This window comes from Colius striatus, chromosome 1 (assembly GCF_028858725.1).
Source record: "Colius striatus isolate bColStr4 chromosome 1, bColStr4.1.hap1, whole genome shotgun sequence".
Taxonomy (NCBI): domain Eukaryota; kingdom Metazoa; phylum Chordata; class Aves; order Coliiformes; family Coliidae; genus Colius; species Colius striatus.
In genome coordinates, this window is record NC_084759.1 from 166,367,541 (window position 1) to 166,388,982 (window position 21,442).

Consider the following 21,442-nt stretch of genomic DNA (forward strand, 5'->3'; position numbering starts at 1 on the left):
CCTCCCGCTGATGATAACTCTGGCTGGACTTGGAGGCGTTTCCAAACCAGTTCTCCCTGTATGAGTATCGTCTTTTCTCCCCTTCGCTGATGAGTGTGAGATTGGTTAGAGACTTCTGCTTCTGAAGGCGAACACACCCTCTTCTAACCTCCTTGCTTTTAAACACTGACAGTTCAGCAGATCTCTGCATCTTTCCAGCTAGTGCTGCACCTCAGTTAGATTTCATATTTCTGAGACGGAGGGCAGTTCAGTTCTCCCAAAAGGTCTGGGAGGTGATCCCTCTGGCACCACACGCTGCACATCCCAGGTAGCACATACTTGCACTCGCAATGAAAAGCACAGCCCAAACATGCAGCGTACGTAGTGTAAATGACTAGGCAGGCACAGTAATTTTCCTTAAAATTATGCTGCTGTCTCTGCTAAGCCACTTCTCTCCCATCACATTAATCTGCAGTACTTACAGTCATTTTTAGTTGGATTTCTCTCAAGCAGAAGAGAGTTGATCAAACACTCTGCTCCAGCACAGAAGTAATCCCAAAAGCCAACTGTGTTTTCCCCTCTCCATCCAATTACCAGTCTCATCGGAGCGGTGGGCCTGCATCTCTGTCTACAGCTGCTGCCTTCTGAAATCCAAAGTAGACACAAGTGCTGTCTCGGGCTTTCCCATCCTCCCCCCTCACCAGATCATGACTGATCCCGGTGCACAGCTCTTCACTTTAGATGGGCTGACACATAACTGCAAGTACAGCCTCCACGTCAGAGCTCAATAAAGAGCCAAAATTAACCACTCAAGCAAAGCTCTGCACAAGCCTCCTTGCATTTTAGTATTCAACCTGCATTCCCAGATATATGACTCTTCTCTGCTACTGCAGTGAATGCTTCTGGCTGCCATGGCAGCAAACATCCTGGTGAATTAAACCGGAGACACAGAAGCCTCTGCCCAGTTTACAGTACCACAGGTTTCAAGACACAGCTTCACCTGAATGGGATGCTACAGTAACAGACCTAGCTCACAGTCAAATCCTATTTTCTCTCTCAAAGGTAAGGATGTCAAACTATTTCTTTCATATCACTGCTACTCCTTGTGCTGGAAGCTAAAAGCAGATTTTCAAGTGGACCTTCAGTCTTGCAATTTCTGCTCCAAATAAAAAAAAAAGAACTTTAAGATCATAAAAAAGCTAAAAATTGGAACACAAAAGTACCTACCCAATAAGGATTATAAAAGGAAATATTTCTTTCTCATTAAAATATATCTTTGTTGCGTCTCTGTGAGATTCAGAGGCTAGAATGAAAAAGCTGTAATAAAATCATTGTTTCACAATCTTCTGAAGAAAACCTATTAATGTAGTAATAGTTTTTTAAAAAAGAAACTCAACATCATGTCTGAACTAAGTTCACCCATTCTAAATGTTTTTAAATACATTATCAAGAAGGAAAGAAGATTTGTGTTTAAACATACACCTGTTCTCACAGGGAAAAATATATTAGTCCTACAAATAATAGACAGATGAACAAAGAACTAGATGCATTGTATTTTAATATTTTTGATACAAACTCTTTATCTAAGGGCAATTAATTTCATAAAATATTAAGTATAAATCTACAGATATAAAAATTAACATATCAGAATATATTGCTTTTGTCAGTGTGAAAATGTAATCATCTCAAATCACTACCTGAGAAAGCTTGACAGGGAAGTAACCTTTAAAAATGTCACCCTAAGAATGACAAACTGTTTGCAGATTTCCTGAATGAATAAATGGGTCTTAAAAGAAGCCTCACTGTACTTCGTGCTTTTCACTGTCTCAGTTTACAGTTTTTAAAGATATATAGGGAAAATTACATGTATTTAAAGGAAGGACACATATTTTCCTAGGTAATCCTCACAAACACAGAACTAATCCAGGAAAAAAATCACTAGTCTCAAGCAATGATAATTTTCCATATGAAATCACTGACACATTCCTAGAAAGACAGGGTCCACCACAAGAAGTGAAGACAAAAATAATGACCTGTCAGCCTGAGTACAAAATCATTCCAAATATTAAATGTCTGCCATTTATTCAGCATGGAAACAAAAGGTAAGACTGCCGTGTTTACTCCCAGGGTCTACTAGTTGCAGTGGCATATGGGCCCTTAAGAGGTTTTTATGAGCATGCTGGTGCCTGCCCACAGCAGAGCCTGGGCGCACTGGTGCTGATGCTGAGGAAGCAGACTGCCAGCACTGCCCGTTTGCTCCCGCACCAGCAAGCGCTGGTAACAGTCTGTTCAGCAGGGCTGATGTTGGCAGAAAGGCTTCACAGGGCTGTATTTACAACAGAGAATTTGCCAAATGAAGGGACATTTCCCTCTTTTCCCACTCAATGGCTTTAAAACCTCAACTTATACTTGAATTGGTACAGTATTCTCCATTGCTATGTTTCGAATCAATAGGAAGGACAATGATTTGGCCACATGTGGTGCTGTGGTGTAGCAGCATCTAAGGAAAAGGACCTTTTCCTACCATAAATGTCAAGGCTGAATCTCTTCCCAATACTCCAAATAAATGAATGGTAACTTCCTTACCCTCCCTTTCATCCCCAAATAGCTACAGTCAGTGACTTGTCTCCATGGTCGGCTGTAGGCAGGTAGGGACCTGCTCTGTCTCCACACCAAGTTCACAGCATGTGTGCCTGGTCAAATGTAACAGTCAGTAAGTATGCATTGTGCTGCTGGAGAAGCAAAGCACGATGTGGCTGCACAGCTCTGACTACGAACAGACTAGATACAAGAGAGCCAGAACTGGCCAGGAATATTTAGTTGTCTTTCCAACTGAGAGTAGAAAATCTTACTGCAGGGCATGAAAAGTTTTCACTCAATGAGCCACAGCAAATCTCACGTGTGATGTTAGCAATAGGTGCACCGCCACTCCAGGCCTCTGGTAGGGGTACAGTTGGCTCCTGGGCAACCCAGTGGGTCTCAGCGTCTATGCTGACATGTTTCTTCCACCTGAGCTATTAATTGCAGCTCAGCTGGACACAGGGCATGGACCATCATCCAGGCACAGGAATGCCACCTGAACTGTGTGGGAGCCATGTGAAGGTAGATGGCAGCTCCAGCTTCCACCTGTCTCATTTCCTTTTCTATATACATTAAAAAAAATGATGACCATACTCAGACACACAACAGATACATATGTACCTCCTGGACCTGGTGCTTAGCAGAAAAAACGATGAATTTCTCCTTTACCACACCTCTCTGCAGGGTGTCAATAAAACATAAAATTGCAATGTGTAAAATTCTCAGGTTTATTTATCAAACAATCCTTTTGTAAAGCTCATTCCTCTGTTTTAAAATGATGAAATGTAGCAACACAAAAAGACAACTTTCTAGACTAAGAAGAGAGCATAGGAGGCCAGAGAGAGCAGATGTCATGACAGTGCATTATTCCCCAACTACCTTGCAATTCAGTATATTCCCAACCCACCATGCAGGTGTACGTTTAAATCAATAACAGCACCCATCAGTCAGCCCAACATATTACCTTATTTTACTGTTTCGTTCATAAAAGGAATTACAACAAAAATTTGAAGAACTAATAATCTAGGGACAAATTTTGCTGTCAGATAAGACTTTCTTTGAAGTCTTAGTACATAGTTTGGAGCCTCATAAATGAGTTATGCAATAGATCTGCAAATGTATAAGATTATGAACCTCTTCAGCCAAGCTTACTTGAAAAAATAATTTCCACACCCATGAATTAAATATTTGTTTCAGAGAGAAAAAAAAATGAAGCACAGTAAACATAAAAGCTTGAAAAATAACATTTGTATTCTAATCCCTTCATTGACATTGTCCTATAACTCTTAAAATTACTCTTTCATTTCTGTTTCATCCCTCTCTTTTTTATAATTAGTCGATATTTGTAAATTCATGAATAATTATTTAATCAAACACTTTGCATTAAGCTCTTTGAATATGTAAACACTATCATAGATTCAATAAAATAATATTTTCTAGATACCGATAGGTAAAGTTTACAATGGATTTTTAAATAATTAACTTATTGACATTCTTCTCCAATAAACTCTTATCAAAGACTGATAAACGTCATAGCTACTACAAGTAGAAATATTGGGTAAGAATGTCTGAACAACCTGTTCCTAGTCATACCATGAAAAGTGAGAGCCAAACTGGATCACTTTATTAGTCTTTCTTTTCATTCTCATTTTAAAATCCTGTCTACAAAATTATACTCCAGGTTTGCAGAAACCTAGACAATGAGTAAGCTTGTTGAGGTAAATGGTAGACGAAGTACGTGCAAGAAAGGGTGTTTATACATGACTGTGGAACTGGTCCTTATTTAGGACTCTCAAATTCCTGTCTGTGATTTCCTGGACAGAAGTCTACACATCTGTGCACCGCATGTGCAGTAAGTTTAGAATATACAGAGTATACCAAAACTGTTGCATGGGTGACCCATGCCTACAAATGGGACTCATTCAGCCTCTGTATGGGTATCACTGGCTTCATGCACTCAGAAGGGATCTAAGGTGTGCAGAAAGCCTTACAATTGCTCGCTGTTGTAATGAATGTGCTAAGTGCTGATCTGCACGTGCACTGTGGAAACATCTGGGACTGCTCTGGCTGAGCTGTGGAATATTCAGAGAGAAAAAGAAAAAAAGTAGGAAAAAAAAACTAAGTACTTCAGATCACATCTGGAACAAATTCCCAGCAAAGACAGTTGAACAGTGAAGAAATTCTGATTTACAGTAGCTCTACCACGAGGCAGAACTGGCTTTAAGCATAAGCTATGTGAGAAATTACCTAGGGCAAGAGATTTATAGGGACAAGTTAAAAATAAAGAGGTTGTTCCATTTACTGAAGACAGTCTTCTAAGGCCCAAGCCTACACCAGCCTCACCATCTTCCTCACCTTTCAGCACCATCCTTCTCTCATGGCTGGGCAAATAACAGCAAGTGATTACTTGCAGAGCAATGGGCAGGAAACAAGAAGCGTATGCTCTGACTTTGCCCCATCCTTTCACTAGCTCTGAGCTGGAATGCAGGAGATATTTCAAAGGTAATCAACTTCCTTAGAAACAGGGAGGTAGACAGAGCAGAGAAAGCTGGAAACTACCCCTAGAGTTTCCCGCTTTCCTGCGCTATTTCCATTCACTGGTGTTCAGACAGCAAAGATGGGAGGTGAAATGCCTCGCTGGGCACAGAAAATAGAGCCATGGCTGTCAATCACTAGAGCAAGGCAATTAGATTGTCTTCAGCATTATGAATCACTCAAGGAGAATGGTGCCTGACCAATCACTCCTAAATCTTGTTTACATTATTGTTTTCTACATCCAAGTTTTGGCAATATCGTGGAGAGGCCTTGAACCAGCCAAGCTTACAGCATTACTTTAATACTGGTTGTCTTTGCCCTGAAGTGGATTAGGAGCTCTGATACAATCTGCTTGGCTGGTTATGGGAGCAGCAATCTTCATCCAAGACACAATAACAAACATGAGTGTGTAAATATTCTGAAAGTAGAGAAACAATTTATACAATGATATAGGCTAAGATATGTTAGTTCTGAGGATGTTAGCCTAAGTTGCAAATATTTGGCACTGTAAATGATAAGCAATGATAAGATCAACTCTCTTGTATAATTCCTTGATCATACAAGAAGAAATATGCTCCTTAGTAAAAAAGTTTATTTGTCCTTTCTCAGGGCACACTCCTCAAATAACCATCACATGAGTTTCCTTCCATGAAGTTTCACCAATGATTTGGTGATAGTTCACCAGCAGACAATTATCTATTCAGAAAATGTAGTACTTGATTCATTCATTCTTTTTGCTGCTAACAGCCAATTACAGGTGACACACATCTATTTTCCTCCATATACAACAAACCATTGACCACATTTTCCCAGTGGTTCTCCTTTGCTGCCTGTTATGTCAGTCAACTACTAATGCCAGTGTCTGAATAATCAGACTAAAAACACCTTTGATGTCTAGTGCCTTTAATGCCATTTTTCTTCTTTTTGATGCTGTTCAATTTCTTTTCAGAAAAGTAAAAGGTCAGGAGAAATGATATCCTGTTTGATAATTTCAGCAGGTACTGAATCAATATGATTCTTTTCTTTCAATATCTCTGTACATAATTCCTTGAAGCATCTTTTGATTTGTGGAAGTGTTTCAGTTATACACTTTATACGTGCAAGACCAATGAGTCAGATTTCTGGATTAATTAAATTTTTTTTACTTTCATTTTAAAAGGCATGCATTGCCTCCAGGGAACATTCCACAATGTTTCAGGGTGACATATTTATCACAAAAGTGGGCTGTGGAAATAAGGAATGTTAGGCTCAAAAACTTCCAAAGGGACTGAGACAAATTAGAACAAAATCTCAGTTTCAGTATGAGTCAGCGAAATGGCAAGGCAGTCCCACAAACCTTGGGCATCTGATTTCCTGTCTGGTGGAGAGATAATTTTAGATGGATGTGTCTAATTAGTGCTTTAACTGAGTTATAACCTGCGTAAGAAGAATCACACGACTTGTTATAAATCCATTTTAACGTTAAAGAATTTGGAGTGAAAGGGCAAAACAGGTGAATCCAGTGGGACATGATTTCACCTGTTATTCTCATGAAAATTCTAATAAAAGGATGCTAATGAAAAAAAAATAAAACAATAACAACAGCAACAACAAAAAAAACTACCAAACAATCCCAAACCCCAATACAAACAGCTCAGTTGAAGAGTCTCTTTGAAAGTAGTTCTACACAACTCTGCAGTGCAATTCAGCCCTGGTGAGAAAGTCAGCTGTGATACACTTTGCTTTCTGCATCCATTAGGATGGTAATGGAGAGATCCTGAGCTTATGTAAATCAGCATGGCTCTTTTGACTTCAAAGGAATTATTGCAACATGAATGAACGAAAATAATGCCCTCATATTTTTAAGTTAATAAAGACTTTACTTCAGGTTTACAAGGATTTCCAGAACACAACCTTTAGTAGTTTAGCTCCAGCAGCAGCTCGAAAGTCAGGTACAGTAATAAGGACTTGTTGCTTTTCTGAAAATAGATTAATTTCTAAAATCACAATATATCTTATGCAATTTATATCTCGGTTCTGATTACTTAATTTGATGATCTTAAATGAAATAGTGTGAAATTTTCTTAAGTCGACTTTCCACTACTCCTCTTGGAACATTTGGTATGACTAAAAAGTCATAATCACTTGAAACCCTAGCTTGTGAAAGCCAAATTTCTGCAAAATGATGAAGAGGATTATTGAACAGAAGGAGCCAGTTCAGATAAGAGAACTGTTCATTTGAAGAACTAACCATGCATTACCCAAATTTTCTACATATTTAATACCACTCATGAACAGAGGTCAGAGGTATTATTTCAACCCATTGCATAGCTCCTAATAAGAAACAGATGTAAATAAAGTTCACAGTCTTCTGACTTGTTATTACTCACCAGATATCTCCTCTAGGCACTGTTTGGCAGTCTTACTGAACGACAAATCCATTTTAGTAGGACTGGTGCAGGAGTCAGAAGGTGGTATAGAGCTACTGTCATTTTCTGAGAGAGTTCTGAAATCAAGCAAGAAGACTGATTATTACCCATCTTTCTTATATTAATGGAAGCAAATGTTAGTTGAAGCTCTGTCTAGAATTGTATCACTATATGCTGAAAATACTCTGAATGCCACATTCTCGCTGTATTAGATTGGCTCTGCACAAATTCACAAGCAAATAGGAGCTCTCTCTGTCTCTCTCTTCGGGAATGACTCAGTTAATGCTGGGAAATCTATGCCATTTTGTTTCCTCACTTTCCTCTGCAAGAGGCGTCTACCAGATATAGGCAGAATCCATTTAAAATTGGTTAAGTCACATCCCTGCACATATAAAAGGGAAATGAAAACTTATAATTGCTGAAACATTAAGTGAAAAAGGCCATGTGGGAAGAAGCTTATGCAAGGCTGGAATGGAAATCTGGCCCAGATATTTAAATCTATGTACAGCTTCTTGTGATAATGCTTCTTATATAACTCTAGGGAAAAGGGATAAGTTTTTCCAATAACTTGCAAACAAATAACCAATGGTATAGACTCTGATGGTATATTCTGTGGATATCATTGATAATTTATAATGAGTATCCTTTGTAGAATACAGCTATTTGCTATTGTATAATGGTAAATAGCAAGAAATAAAAAAACCACATGGATTATAATACAAAATAGATCGTGAAATTAATGGTCTCTTCTTAAGGAATGGCTGCAGTATCTCGTTTACACAGAAACTGTTGAATTATGATGCCATTAAATAGCAACATATACCATATTTGTATACAGGAAAAGAATACATCTCAAGATATACTAGGCACTTCTTGAAATACAATGGGAAAAAAAATACTTCACTTAGAGATTAAGTTCTTCCAGCTTTCCTGACATGAATGGCACACTCGGTCTTTTGATTTCTTAAAAGACTAGTGAAATATTTATAACCCTGTTTTAAAATGTTACATTTATAGCTCGGTTATCAAAATTCACCATAAAGTGTTTCCAATGACCAAGTAAGTGGAAACAGGTTTCTATGTGATTAAAGTGTATTCTCTAACTACAACTGATAAAAGCAGTGACCTCTCAAAATAATTTTATGTCAACTTATTTCATGAAATAACTTTACAGTTAATATTTTTGTCTAAGTTACATACTGAATAGGTTTGTTCAGTAATTCATGAATCTGAGGGACCATTTATGTATGTGCACCTACAGTAGCACAAGTACTGTTGTGGTAGAATCTTGATTAGAACCAGTTAATTTTGACACTACTTGCACAAAAGTAGAAACTTATATTATGCCTGATCTGATGTGCTGTCTTTCTTACCGATTTCTCTATTTTTGGGATGTTTGAAACAGATAACAGGTCCATCAAAAACTATTTTTGGTTCTTGTCTACTGTTGCTCTCCATCACAGACCACTGGAAACACAAGCTCAGCACGTGTTGCTAGGGTAATTATGTCCTATTGACTTTGAATGTCATTTTACATCTGGTGCTTAAGGGCTTTGTCTTAAGTAACAAAAAGCCCATTCTATCCCTCCCCAATGAACAAAATTCCACAGTCCCACCTGCTTTCTGAAATTGCTTCAAATCATCAGTATGAATGAGAGGAGTGTCTCCTTTCACTGGAAGGCACTTTGAGAGATTATGAACGCTCCTGCCTAGGTTCAGTGCTGAGATGCAGTGCTGGATCAGTCCAGGGAAAACTCTCAGCCCCTAAACACATCTCAGAAAAGGAACTTACAATAATAGTAAAGGTAATTGAAGTGGCGTGCACTCTTGTTTTTAAAGACAAATCATGGAGTTGCTATGACTAGAGCCAGAGGAAGGCTGGAGTTAGGTCAAACAAAACTTCAATGATCTAGATTGCCCTCTCATAGTGACTGGTATGTGTGAAATCAATACAGATGAATGTATAACTCATTAGTGACTATATGGAAAGACAAACATTTCTGTTAGAAGGGCTGGATCTCTCTCTGAGAATACAAATAATAATGAGTGACTTACAGCAACTAAGTAAACTTTACTATAATCATTGGATCTGTTTACATAACAGAACAATGAATATAAGTTTTCACTTCAAAAGGTGACATCAAAACTTTGAGAGATATGCAAAACACAAACTAAAGCACATTTCCGTTCTTCAGCGGGTTTTTTTTGAGTTTTTTTTCCAATTCTAAAACCCAAGGCAACTATAACCAGGAAGATAAGTTGGAAAACAATGTGAGAAGAGATACTTGCAGAGATTATCATTCCAAATTTTAGAATCTGAGTGGTGGGATTAATTGCAGTACAAAACTCAGCTTCTGGGACATAAGATTACATTAGGATATAAGCCTTAAAGTAAAAGTATTGAATAGCCAAATTACTGTGAGGGTGACGGAGCAGTGGAACTGGCTGCCCAGAGGGGTTGTGGAGTCTCCTTCCTTGGAGGTCTTCAAGACCCGCCTGGACATGTTCCTATGTGACCTGATCTAGGTGAACCTGCTTCTGCAGGGAGGTTGGACTAGATGATCTCTAAAGGTTCCTTCCAGCCCTATCATTCTCCGATTCTATGATTTAATTTGTAGAAAGAAAACCATGGAAACATAAGTCAAACGTAAATATGATATGATTTTCTGAAATTTGCAGGCAGTCTGAAAGAAGACATCTAAGAAGTGTGAAATGTCCCTGTTATTGTACTTGAAATTTTAAAGTTCAAATATAATGTAAAATAAATGTATTTTGCTATCAGAACTGTTACACTGACTTCATTCAGCTTTTTTATGTTTAATTTGGTAAAACCATCAATGATTCTAATTATCTGAGGCAACAGAAATCCCACAGAGGACTATAGTTTTTTGTAGCAGCGTAAGTTCTGCTTACTTGAGAAAAACTGGTTATTTATTGTAAAAGCAATGGGCCAAAAGGCACCTGCTCTGCCCTTGGGCAGTGGCGATGGAGGTACCCCAAGGAGGATACCAGGGACAAGGCTTTCATCAGCAGCTATTCCCCCACCATGTCTCCACTGGCCAGAACTTCCATAGCAGCCCTGCCTTTTGGTGCATGATAGCCAAAGCCCTGTTTTTACTGGAGTCAAACTTAGCCCAGATGAGCTGAGAATTATGTAGGAGTAAAAGGTTTCCAAGAAAAATCATGTAGAAGCCTCAGCTCTTGGGGAATAAGCGGGTCCAGCTGTAGATTGTGTGTCTGAAAGTTCAAGTTGCCTTGCTATAGGACTGCTACAGGTTGTCATACATTAGACCAAGCACGTAGATGCCTCTTTGCTTGGCTTTAGCACTCTAATTAAAAAGAAAAAAAAAAAGGTGAAATTGTGAGATTTGTCTTCCTCTATCCTTCTGGCTTTTAGTTCCTTCCATGGGACATATTAATCATATGAATGACTCAAATGATGTCAGCAGGATTGCAGCAGATTAAGGTTAAGGCAAACACACCGCAAATTAAAAGATCTTCTCATTAACCTTACACGTGGGCCTTAAAAAATGGCCCTGTATCCTTCACTCATTCACAGCCCACTAACCTAAAAAAATTAAATTCTTGCATCTTGTAGTGGGTCTGGGACGGTAGTGATTTTCCACAGCAGCTCCTGCAGTGCTGTGCTTACTGTTGATATCAATATTATGACTACCGCTTGCACAACATCGGGGCTGTCCCTCCAGCATTCCTTCCCCCACCTTCACCAATAGCTGTGAGTGGGCATGATCTTGGGAGGGACTATGGCCAGGACAGCTGACCCAGGCTGACCAAGGAGATATTCCATACCATATGACGTCAGCTCAGGAATATAAACTGGGGGAAAGGAGCAGGAAGGGGAGGCGAGATTCATTTCTGGCCTTCCCAAAGCAACCGCTACGCGTACTGAAGCCCTGCTTCTCGGGAGGTGGCCGGACATCGCTGCTGATGGGAAGTAGAGAGTAACAGCTTATCTGCTTCTGCTTTGCTTCCCGCGCGCGCGGCTTTGCTGCTTATTTATTAAACTGCTTTTATCTCAACCCACGAGATTCCCATCTTATTTTCTCCCCTTCCCTGGCTTGCTGAGGAGGTGGGGGGTAAAGCGGTGTGGTGGGCACCTGGCATCCAGCCAGGCTCAAACTACCACAGCCCTTTTGGCGCCCAACGTGGGGCGAGATAATAGCAGATTTACATTAACTGCATTGCAATTACAGTAAACCAATGAGAGCAAAGTTCCTGTGCTGGTCACGGAGCCTTGCTGTTATGCAGCTTATCTTACACTTTCTAATGTTTGGGAACATGATGCTCCTAACATTGACTCTCGGCTGTGCTTTAACCTTAATAGCTTTGCTAAGCTGGCTATATAATTTTGTGAAGAGGATGAAAGGGCCTGGGAACATGATGGCCCAAATAATAATAGCAAGTCTCATTCTGTTACTGATGAATTTAGTGTGCTGTGGGAGCTATCTTGTGGAGGCCATGGGGCAAAGCACCTCTTTCTCCTCAGCTCGGACTGATCTAGACAATTCTGTTACACAGACTTCCCAGGTCCTTAGTCACCCTTATACGAGAGTTTTAATATTACTAATTAACATGGTTGGTATATTATATATCTTGTGGAATCTGGAGTCATCTGGGTATCAGAGAGTACAAATTTGCGATGGAAACATGTTAAAATGCCCCCTGAAGCGGCCAGTCCCTGGGTGGCAGGGTATGTGGATGAATTTAGGCAAATTCCTAGGACGGTTATCACCTCCTGTAATCTGGGATTTTACATCTGAACAGATAAAAAACCCTGCTTTACTGACACGCTACCTGATAGAAGGGTGTCTTACCTACCCTAATGAGGCCCATCAGGTTCAGGCACTATACTGGGGCCTAGCCTCTGCCTACCGAGCTGCATTCCAGTCCTCTCAGAGAACTGTAATTGAAATGGAAACTCAAACGGTACCTGAGACCAACATAGTTGAGTCAGTCGCAGTCCAGCCCTCTCAGAGAACTATGGCCGAGGTGGAAATTCAAACTATACCTGAGACCAACATAGTTGAGTCAGTCGCAGTCCAGCCCTCTCAGAGAACTATGGCCGAGGTGGAAATTCAAACTATACCTGAGACTACCATGGTTGAGTCAGGGAACCAAACAACAACCACAGTGGTTGCCCCAGTAGTGAAAAAGAAGCAGTGGATAAGGAGGTCAAGTCCATATCATCGATTAGTAAGGGCAGACGAGGAGGAAGAGGAAAGGCTAGAAGAAGAAACTGGTCCTTCGGTAAGGAGATCAGGAGAAGTGAGAGAAATCGAAAAGGAAATGGAAACTACTCGGTCCCTCACCTCAACAGAACTTAGAGATATGCGAAAAGATTACAGTCGCCAGCCAGGTGAGCGGATTGGTGCCTGGCTGCTCCGATGCTGGGATAACGGGGCTGACAGTCAACAATTGGAAGGCAGAGAAGCCCAACAGCTAGGATCTCTTGCTAGGGACCGGGGAATTGATAAAGGCATTGGAAAGAAAACCTCAGTTTGTAGTCTCTGGAAACGACTCCTCTCAAGTGTACGGGCAAGATACCCATTCAAGGAAGACCTTGTAAATGCCCGAGGAAAGTGGACTAGAGCTGATGAAGGGATCCAATATCTAAGGGAATTAGCTGTGTTGGAAGTCATCTATGGTGATCTGGATAATGTCGAGGCCTCCACAGATCCAGACGATGTCCAGTGTACACGGGCCATGTTGAGAAAAGTGATCCAGAGTGCCCCAGCTACATATTCTAATATCCTGGCAATGGTGTATCATCCAGACATGGACATACCAACAGTGGAGAGGGTATCTTCTTGGTTACAGAACTATGAAGAGAGCCTCTGCACCTCCTCATCAGTGTGGGATGATGGCCTGATTGTTAGATCTGCCTCAAGAATTCAGTCATCCACTGTCCCGACCAGGGGAAAGGGAAGTCCCAGACGCAGGAGTACACCGCGAAATGAACTCTGGCTCTTTTTGCGTGGCCAAGGAGAGGATATGAGGAAGTGGGATGGTGAACCCACTTTTAAGCTAGAAGCGCGTGTACGTGAACTAAGGGGGAAGACAGCTGTTAGAAAAGGACCGCCCAGGAGAGCTGTCAGCAGAGTGGCTGCCAAACCAAAAGAGGACAATCAACAATCTCCAAGACATAGAAGAACTGCAACTACTTCCTTCGAAGCCAATGAGGAGACTTCAGGTCTGCAATTGCAAGGATCAGATAGCGAATACTCTGATGAAGAACAGAAATAGAGGGTCCCTGCCTCCAGCCAGGAGGAGGAAAGGGATGACCGAATCTACTGGACTGTGTGGGTTCGATGGCCTGGCACATCAAACCCACAAAGGTATAAAGCCTTAGTAGACACAGGGGCACAGTGTACATTGATGCCATCAAGGTATAGAGGCACAGATTCTGTCTGGATCTCTGGAGTGACAGGGGGATGTGAAGAATTATCTGTATTAGAGGCTGAAGTGAGCTTAACAGGGGACAAATGGAAAAAATACCCCATTGTGACTGGTCCAGAGGCCCCTTGTATTCTTGGCATAGATTACCTCAGGAGAGGGTACTTCAAAGACCCCAAGGGGTATCGATGGGCTTTTGGTATAGCCACTGTAGATACAGAGAAAATCAAACAACTCTCTAATTTACCTGGCCTCTCAGAAGACCCTTTTGTTGTGGGATTGCTGCAAGTTCAAGAGCAACAGGTACCAATTGCTACCAGGACAGTGCACCGGAGGCAATATCGCACGAACCGAGATTCCCTGGCTCCCATCCGTGAGTTGATTCATCAACTGGAGGCTCAAGGAGTAATTAGCAAAACTCATTCTCCATTTAATAGTCCCATATGGCCTGTGAAAAAATCTGATGGAGGGTGGAGGTTAACAGTAGACTATCGTGGCCTGAACGAAGTGACACCACCACTGAGTGCTGCTGTACCAGACATGTTAGAGCTCCAGTATGAACTGGAGTCAAAAGCAGCCAAGTGGTATGCTACGATTGACATCGCTAATGCATTCTTCTCAATTCCATTGGCAGCCGAGTGCAGGCCACAATTTGCCTTCACATGGAGAGGTGTCCAATATACCTGGAATCGATTGCCCCAGGGGTGGAAACATAGTCCTACTATTTGCCATGGTCTAATCCAAACTGTGCTGGAAACGGGTGATGCCCCTGAACATTTACAGTACATTGATGACATAATTGTATGGGGCAACAAGGCAGAAGAAGTGTTTGAGAAAGGGAAAAGAATAATACAGATTCTCCTGAAAGCTGGTTTTGCTATAAAAAGAAACAAAGTAAAGGGACCTGCACAAGAGATACAGTTTTTGGGCATAAAATGGCAAGATGGGCGTCGGCATGTGCCTATGGATGTTGTGAATAAAATAGCTACTATGTCTCAACCGACTAATAAGAAAGAAACACAAGCTTTCCTGGGCCTTGTGGGATTCTGGAGGATGCATATCCCAGGTTATAGTCAGCTTGTGAGCCCTCTCTTTAGAGTCACCAGAAAGAAGAACTGTTTTGAGTGGGGCCTTGAGCAACAACAAGCTTTTCAACAAATTAATAGCTCGTGCAGTCGCCCTTGGGCCCATCCGTACAGGACCAGATGTGCAGAATATCCTCTACACTGCCGCTGGAGAGCATGGTCTCACCTGGAGCCTCTGGCAGAAAACATCTGGAGAAACCCGAGGTCGACCATTAGGGTTTTGGAGCCGAGGATATCGAGGATCGGAAGCCCACTACACCCCAACTGAAAAAGAAATACTAGCAGCATATGAGGGACTTCGAGCTGCTTCAGAAGTCATTGGCACAGAAGCTCATCTCCTCTTGGCACCACGTCTGCCTGTGTTACACTGGATGTTCAAAGGGAAAACCCCTTCTATACATCATGCAACCAGCGCTACATGGAGTAAGTGGATGGCGTTGATTACACAACGATCTCGGCTGGGGAAATCTAATCGCCCAGGAATCCTGGAAGAAATCATGGACTGGCCAGAAGGCAGAGATTTTGGAGCATTGCCTGAGGAAGTAGCTCGCGCCCAAGAGGCACCACCATATAATGAATTGTCAGAAGATGAGAGGCATTATGCTTTGTTTACTGATGGATCCTGCCGCGTGGTAGGAAATCATCGTAAGTGGAAAGCTGCTGTGTGGAGTCCCACACGACGAGTTGTTGAGGCCACTGAAGGAGAAGGTGAGTCAAGTCAGTTTGCTGAAGTGAAGGCTATCCAACTAGCTCTAAAGATTGCAGAACGAGAGAAGTGGCCAGTACTCTATCTTTACACTGACTCCTGGATGGTGGCTAATGCTCTATGGGGATGGCTACAGCAATGGAAGAAGACCAACTGGCAGCGCAAGGGTAAACCCATCTGGGCTGCTGCATTATGGCAAGACATTGCTGCTCGGGTGGAAAATATGACTCTGAAGGTACGTCATGTAGATGCTCATGTGCCAAAAAGCCGTGCCAATGAAGAACAATGGAATAACCAACAGGTAGATAAAGCTGCTAAAATTGAACTAGCTCAGGTAGATCTAGACTGGGAGCGTAAAGGTGAGCTATTTATAGCTCGATGGGCCCATGAAACATCAGGACATCTGGGAAGAGATGCAACATATAGATGGGCTCGTGATCGAGGGGTGGACTTGACCATGGAAGCCATCACACAGGTCACCCATGAATGTGAAACATGTGCCGCAATCAAGCGAGCCACACGAATCAAGTCTCCCTGGAACAGAGGCCGATGGCTGGGTTTTCAGTATGGTGAGGCCTGGCAAATTGACTATGTTGGACCACTACCACGAACACATCAAGGCAAGCGGTATATACTCACCATGGTGGAAGCAACTACTGGTTGGTTGGAAACATACTCTGTCAACCACGCCACTGCCCGAAATACTGTCTTGGGTCTTGAAAGGCAAGTTTTGTGGCGACACGGCACTCCAGAAAGAATTGAATCAGATAATGGAACTCATTTTCGAAATAATCTCATAAACTCCTGGGCAAAGAAACATGGCATTGAGTGGATATACCACATCCCCTATCACCCACAAGCCTCTGGAAAGATTGAGAGATATAATGGGTTACTAAAGACCATGTTGAGAGCACTGGGCAATGGGGCATGGAAGCAGTGGGATAAAAATTTAGCAGAAGCCACTTGGCTGGTCAATAGCAGAGGTTCAACTAACCGTCCTGGTCCTGCCCAAACAAAACCACTACATACTGTGGGAGGAGATAAGGTCCCCGTAGTGCACCCAGGGAAATGGCTGGGGAAGGCAGTATGGGTTGCACCTCCCATGGGAAAAGGCAAACCCATTCGTGGGATTGTTTTTGCTCAAGGGCCTGGCTGTACTTGGTGGGTGATGAGAAAGGATGGGGAAACTCGATGTGTACCTCAAGGAGACTTAACCTTGGGGGAAAAATAACCTGTTATGTGAGTTATCTGTTGTAGATGAACTTTGCAAGAAAAACCGAACAAGTGGACAAACCAAGCCGGTGCTGGTGCCCAACACTGAACATACTGTTTCCCCTGGCCTGGATATTCATCTTGATGGATGAGACAGAAGTTATGACCTGCTCCAGTGAACATCTACAGAGGATGAAAGATATAAGAATGTTGTTTGTTTGTTTGATGCAAGATGCAAGAGGGAATACAAGAATGATGTTTGTCTGTTGAAGAGTGGGGGTACTGGTTAATGAGAGTATATAAGAATGTATATGGATTGTTAAGATGGTTTGTCTGAGCATGACATAAATGGTATGGAATAAGGGGTGGAGACTGTAGTGGGTCTGGGACGGTAGTGATTTTCCACAGCAGCTCCTGCAGTGCTGTGCTTACTGTTGATATCAATATTATGACTACCGCTTGCACAACATCGGGGCTGTCCCTCCAGCATTCCTTCCCCCACCTTCACCAATAGCTGTGAGTGGGCATGATCTTGGGAGGGACTATGGCCAGGACAGCTGACCCAGGCTGACCAAGGAGATATTCCATACCATATGACGTCAGCTCAGGAATATAAACTGGGGGAAAGGAGCAGGAAGGGGAGGCGAGATTCATTTCTGGCCTTCCCAAAGCAACCGCTACGCGTACTGAAGCCCTGCTTCTCGGGAGGTGGCCGGACATCGCTGCTGATGGGAAGTAGAGAGTAACAGCTTATCTGCTTCTGCTTTGCTTCCCGCGCGCGCGGCTTTGCTGCTTATTTATTAAACTGCTTTTATCTCAACCCACGAGATTCCCATCTTATTTTCTCCCCTTCCCTGGCTTGCTGAGGAGGTGGGGGGTAAAGCGGTGTGGTGGGCACCTGGCATCCAGCCAGGCTCAAACTACCACACATCTCTTTTGACATCAAGGAAAATGAAAAGAAGTTCACTTTAGTTGAAGCAAGTTCTTCCAGTGCTGTGCATCTGCAGTGCAGGTTAATTTAGGCAACCATTATGAAAAAAGGTCATTCTGTTTTCTATTTTAATCATGGCAATCACAGAATATATTTCTCTCCAGCTCACTGTGCTACAAGCTACCTATTTGTAAAAGCATCAAACTTGCTTAATGGGAAAAATCCTGTACTCAGTCGCACCTGCAGAAGCTCATTCAGTTTGATTAAAATAAGCCTGTACAGGAGTAATTAGAAACAGAATTTGGAACACTACTTAATAAGCTGTCTTTAATGCATTCAGTCATTTCCTTTCTTTAGTGGAATAGTCAACCTTCGATAAACACAGATAACATCAAAGATTTGTTTGATTTTTACTTGACATTCCAAAAGATATCAGATGAATATGTTGGCTTTTTTTTCCCAACATCCCTCTGAGATGCAGCTGTCTTGAGTGTGTATCAGTGTTAGTGTCACAGACTGGCAGGACCACATCTGGAATATGAGCAGTTTGATCACCCATGTTCAAGACATTTGAATTAAATTGGGAACAGCTGCAGAGAAGGGCTACCAGGATGCTCACGAGGAAGAAGAAACCCTTGTGAAAGGAATGAAAAGCGATGATTTGGCTTAGCCTTGCAAAAGAGAAGGAAGGGGGTGGAATTATTCCCTCACATTTAAAAAGAGCAATCACAAAAATCTTTTTTTAAATTAAAGGACAATATTGACAAAGTAATAAATGGATGCAATCTCATCGGCTTTAAACAATTTGTAACAATGAGAAGAGTGAGTTTTTGTAGGAGCCTTCTCATTGGAGTAGTGAGGATTAACTAGTTTAAAATCCAACATCATTGGTTTATTAAAGGGTTAATGCAGTTGTCAGTGACAGAAGACTGAATAGAATATCCTTTATGGTCCTTTATTTTGTTGATTATTTAGTCAAAAGAATAAGGCCACACTTGTCCACATGGCAGTGTAAAAGAATAACTTCAGATCATAAACAGCAAGCAATTGAATTATCAAGCTACTGTTTTAACTCAGCATTAATCAACTTTGTGTTTAGAACGATTTCTTCACTTACTATCCTTCTTCCAATTTCTTAAGCCAACACCTCTACAATGGAACTTTTCTTGCAAAATTTTTCTTGGTTTTGAAAATCTATCATGAGAAAATGGGAGGATTTTTCTAAACACTGTAATTTTGTTACAAGTAGAACTGCCGAGTGGCTATGTTTAGCACTACTCACAATTATGAAATTTTGGGGGTGAGTGTTTATTTTCACACAAGTAATGTAAATAATAGAAATCAGTAAAATGCTGCACTATAACTTTGAACCATCACATTTTTAACAAAAGTGTTGCAGCATGTTTAGCAGTACAACTTATTTTTAACAAACACAGTTAACTGATTGAATGTCTTCTGCTGAAAACTTAACTCCACAATCAGTGACCAGAAGTAGATTCTAGTCATTAAACCTGGACATAATTACAGCTTCAACAAACACTGAAGATGCTGTGTTTGCAGGATCTTTGAAAAGTAGTTTAATTTTTTTTCCCTATGCTGGTATAAAAACATCCTGAACAGGCATCTGGAATTGAATTTCACTGCACCTCCAGAGGTGCAACCAGATTATAACCTTCTTCCCATCTGTCATCACTCTGCACTTCCCATGCACCATTGAAGCTATGGTCTAGTAATAGAATTATTTCAATCACCACGTAGGAAAGGAAGTAGGAAGAAGATTTTAGTATCTGGTAACATGTTTCTTTATTATACTGGTACTTTTTTCCTCAGGCTCCATCTAGTGAGCACTTTAGTCCCCACAGAACCATGAAGTAATTTAGATGACATCTGGTCCAATGACCTGCTCAAAGCAGGTCTGGTTATACTAAGCTGCTAAGGGTCTCATTTGGTTGGTTCTTTAGCACATACAAGGACAGAACTTACAAAAGCTTTCTGGGCAACCTGCTCCAGTGTTTCACCACCTTCAAGGTAAAAATATTTCTTCAAACTTTTAATTAGCATCTCTCCTGCTGTAACTCGCATCTGTTACCTCTTATCCTTTCACTCTGAATTTCAGAGATGTGTCTGGCCCCATCTTCTCTACACCAAACTGTTAGGTAGCTGAAGTCACCAATTTTTTATTCTTCAAGAACAAAAGGAGCGAACTGGATTTTGTAGCCCAGCATCAACACTGAATGAGTATTTCTGCAAGGCCTCAATTCAGACAGTGCTGAAACTTTTTTCAGATGCCACTCTCACTAAACTACAAATTTAGCTGAACAACTGAAAGTTAAGCAATGCACAACATCGAAGTGCAGCTCAGGATGATGAGTGGTCAGCTAATTCTCTGCAGCAGTTTCTATACTTTCAGCATTTCAGTCCATAAACATTTCCTGAGCACCATAGCCCCTGGATTTGCACACTTCAGATTCTATATTTCAGCCATAGAAAAGAGACCCACTAAACTCCTACAGCAGTTACTGGAGGAGTCCATAAAATAAAACTAAACTGCAGTATATGCGTCAAGTTACAGCTCAACGTCCTCATAGTGAAATATTCCTTTAGTGTCTGAGTAAATCCACAGCAAATGTTAATTGCTGACATATTGCATACTTCATATAGGGTTATGATAATTTACACCAACTAAGGATTTACCCCATGGGCTGAGGTGATGTTTGTGTTACTCCTGGAACTATTAGTTATTTTCACCATTTTATGGAAATGATGCAAACTTGCAGAATTTGTGTCTCAAAAAATAGAGCAATGATTGTGTACAACAGGTTGCTCTCTGAAAAAAGCATTTGGAATTAAAGCTTACATTATGCTTTTAAGCAATGTGTAGGAAAGCTAAGAACTCAAAATACCAAGCAATTAACCTGTTGTTATCAACAAACACTGCAGATGGCACAATTTCTACCTTCCTCTAATCCTGTCTGTGTAGAAGAATGTGTAATTTAAAGTAGTGGCTGGTATACTTAAAATAATTATACAGTCTCCTACACCTTCTTTTTAGTAGTTTTTCCTGCTGTATATCTCTTATCAAGCTTTCTGGGAACTAAATTACATCTGCTTCAGCCTTTCTTCAGAGGAGCACATAAGGGGCTGTAAATAACACATTCACAACTGCATCTGAAAATAAATAATCACTTGCCGAGGAGGGTGAAAGAATTTAAATTATACCCATTTAGATTATCTCAAATGCAGTTCTGACTGTTGCTGCTAATCTTTGAAGAGAAGTAATAATCCCACATGAATTTCCATGCCATAGTGTTTAAGAGGCATAAAAATACAGTGTGATAGCAGAGAGGACAAAGCATCAAGAGCGCAAAGCTGAATAGTGCAATATATCATTTCAGAGCCTTCTAGTGAAACAGTATTTTCTATCTACTGCCCGTTAATAAGAATACACAACTCCTCGAAAATGTGTTGATAACTGTTGTAGCGTTGCATTCCTCATTCGAACAAACTACATGAGAGCCTTGATGAAACTCTTTGGAATACTTTCTTTTACTCACAAATCTATAGTAATATCCTCTTGGTTAATAAAAAAACA

At 41.2% G+C, this 21,442-nt stretch overlaps 1 protein-coding gene across 2 annotated transcripts in view; it reads right to left on the reverse strand.

The window, feature by feature from the left end:
• Positions 1-21,442, reverse strand: part of NAV3 (neuron navigator 3) — a 268,894-nt gene that overhangs the window by 114,959 nt on the left and 132,493 nt on the right. For both annotated transcript variants that reach the window (XM_062016086.1, XM_062016078.1), the window contains exon 9: positions 7,464-7,579. In XM_062016086.1, the coding sequence (XP_061872070.1) occupies positions 7,464-7,579 (116 nt within the window). The remainder of the gene's footprint in view (positions 1-7,463; positions 7,580-21,442) is intronic.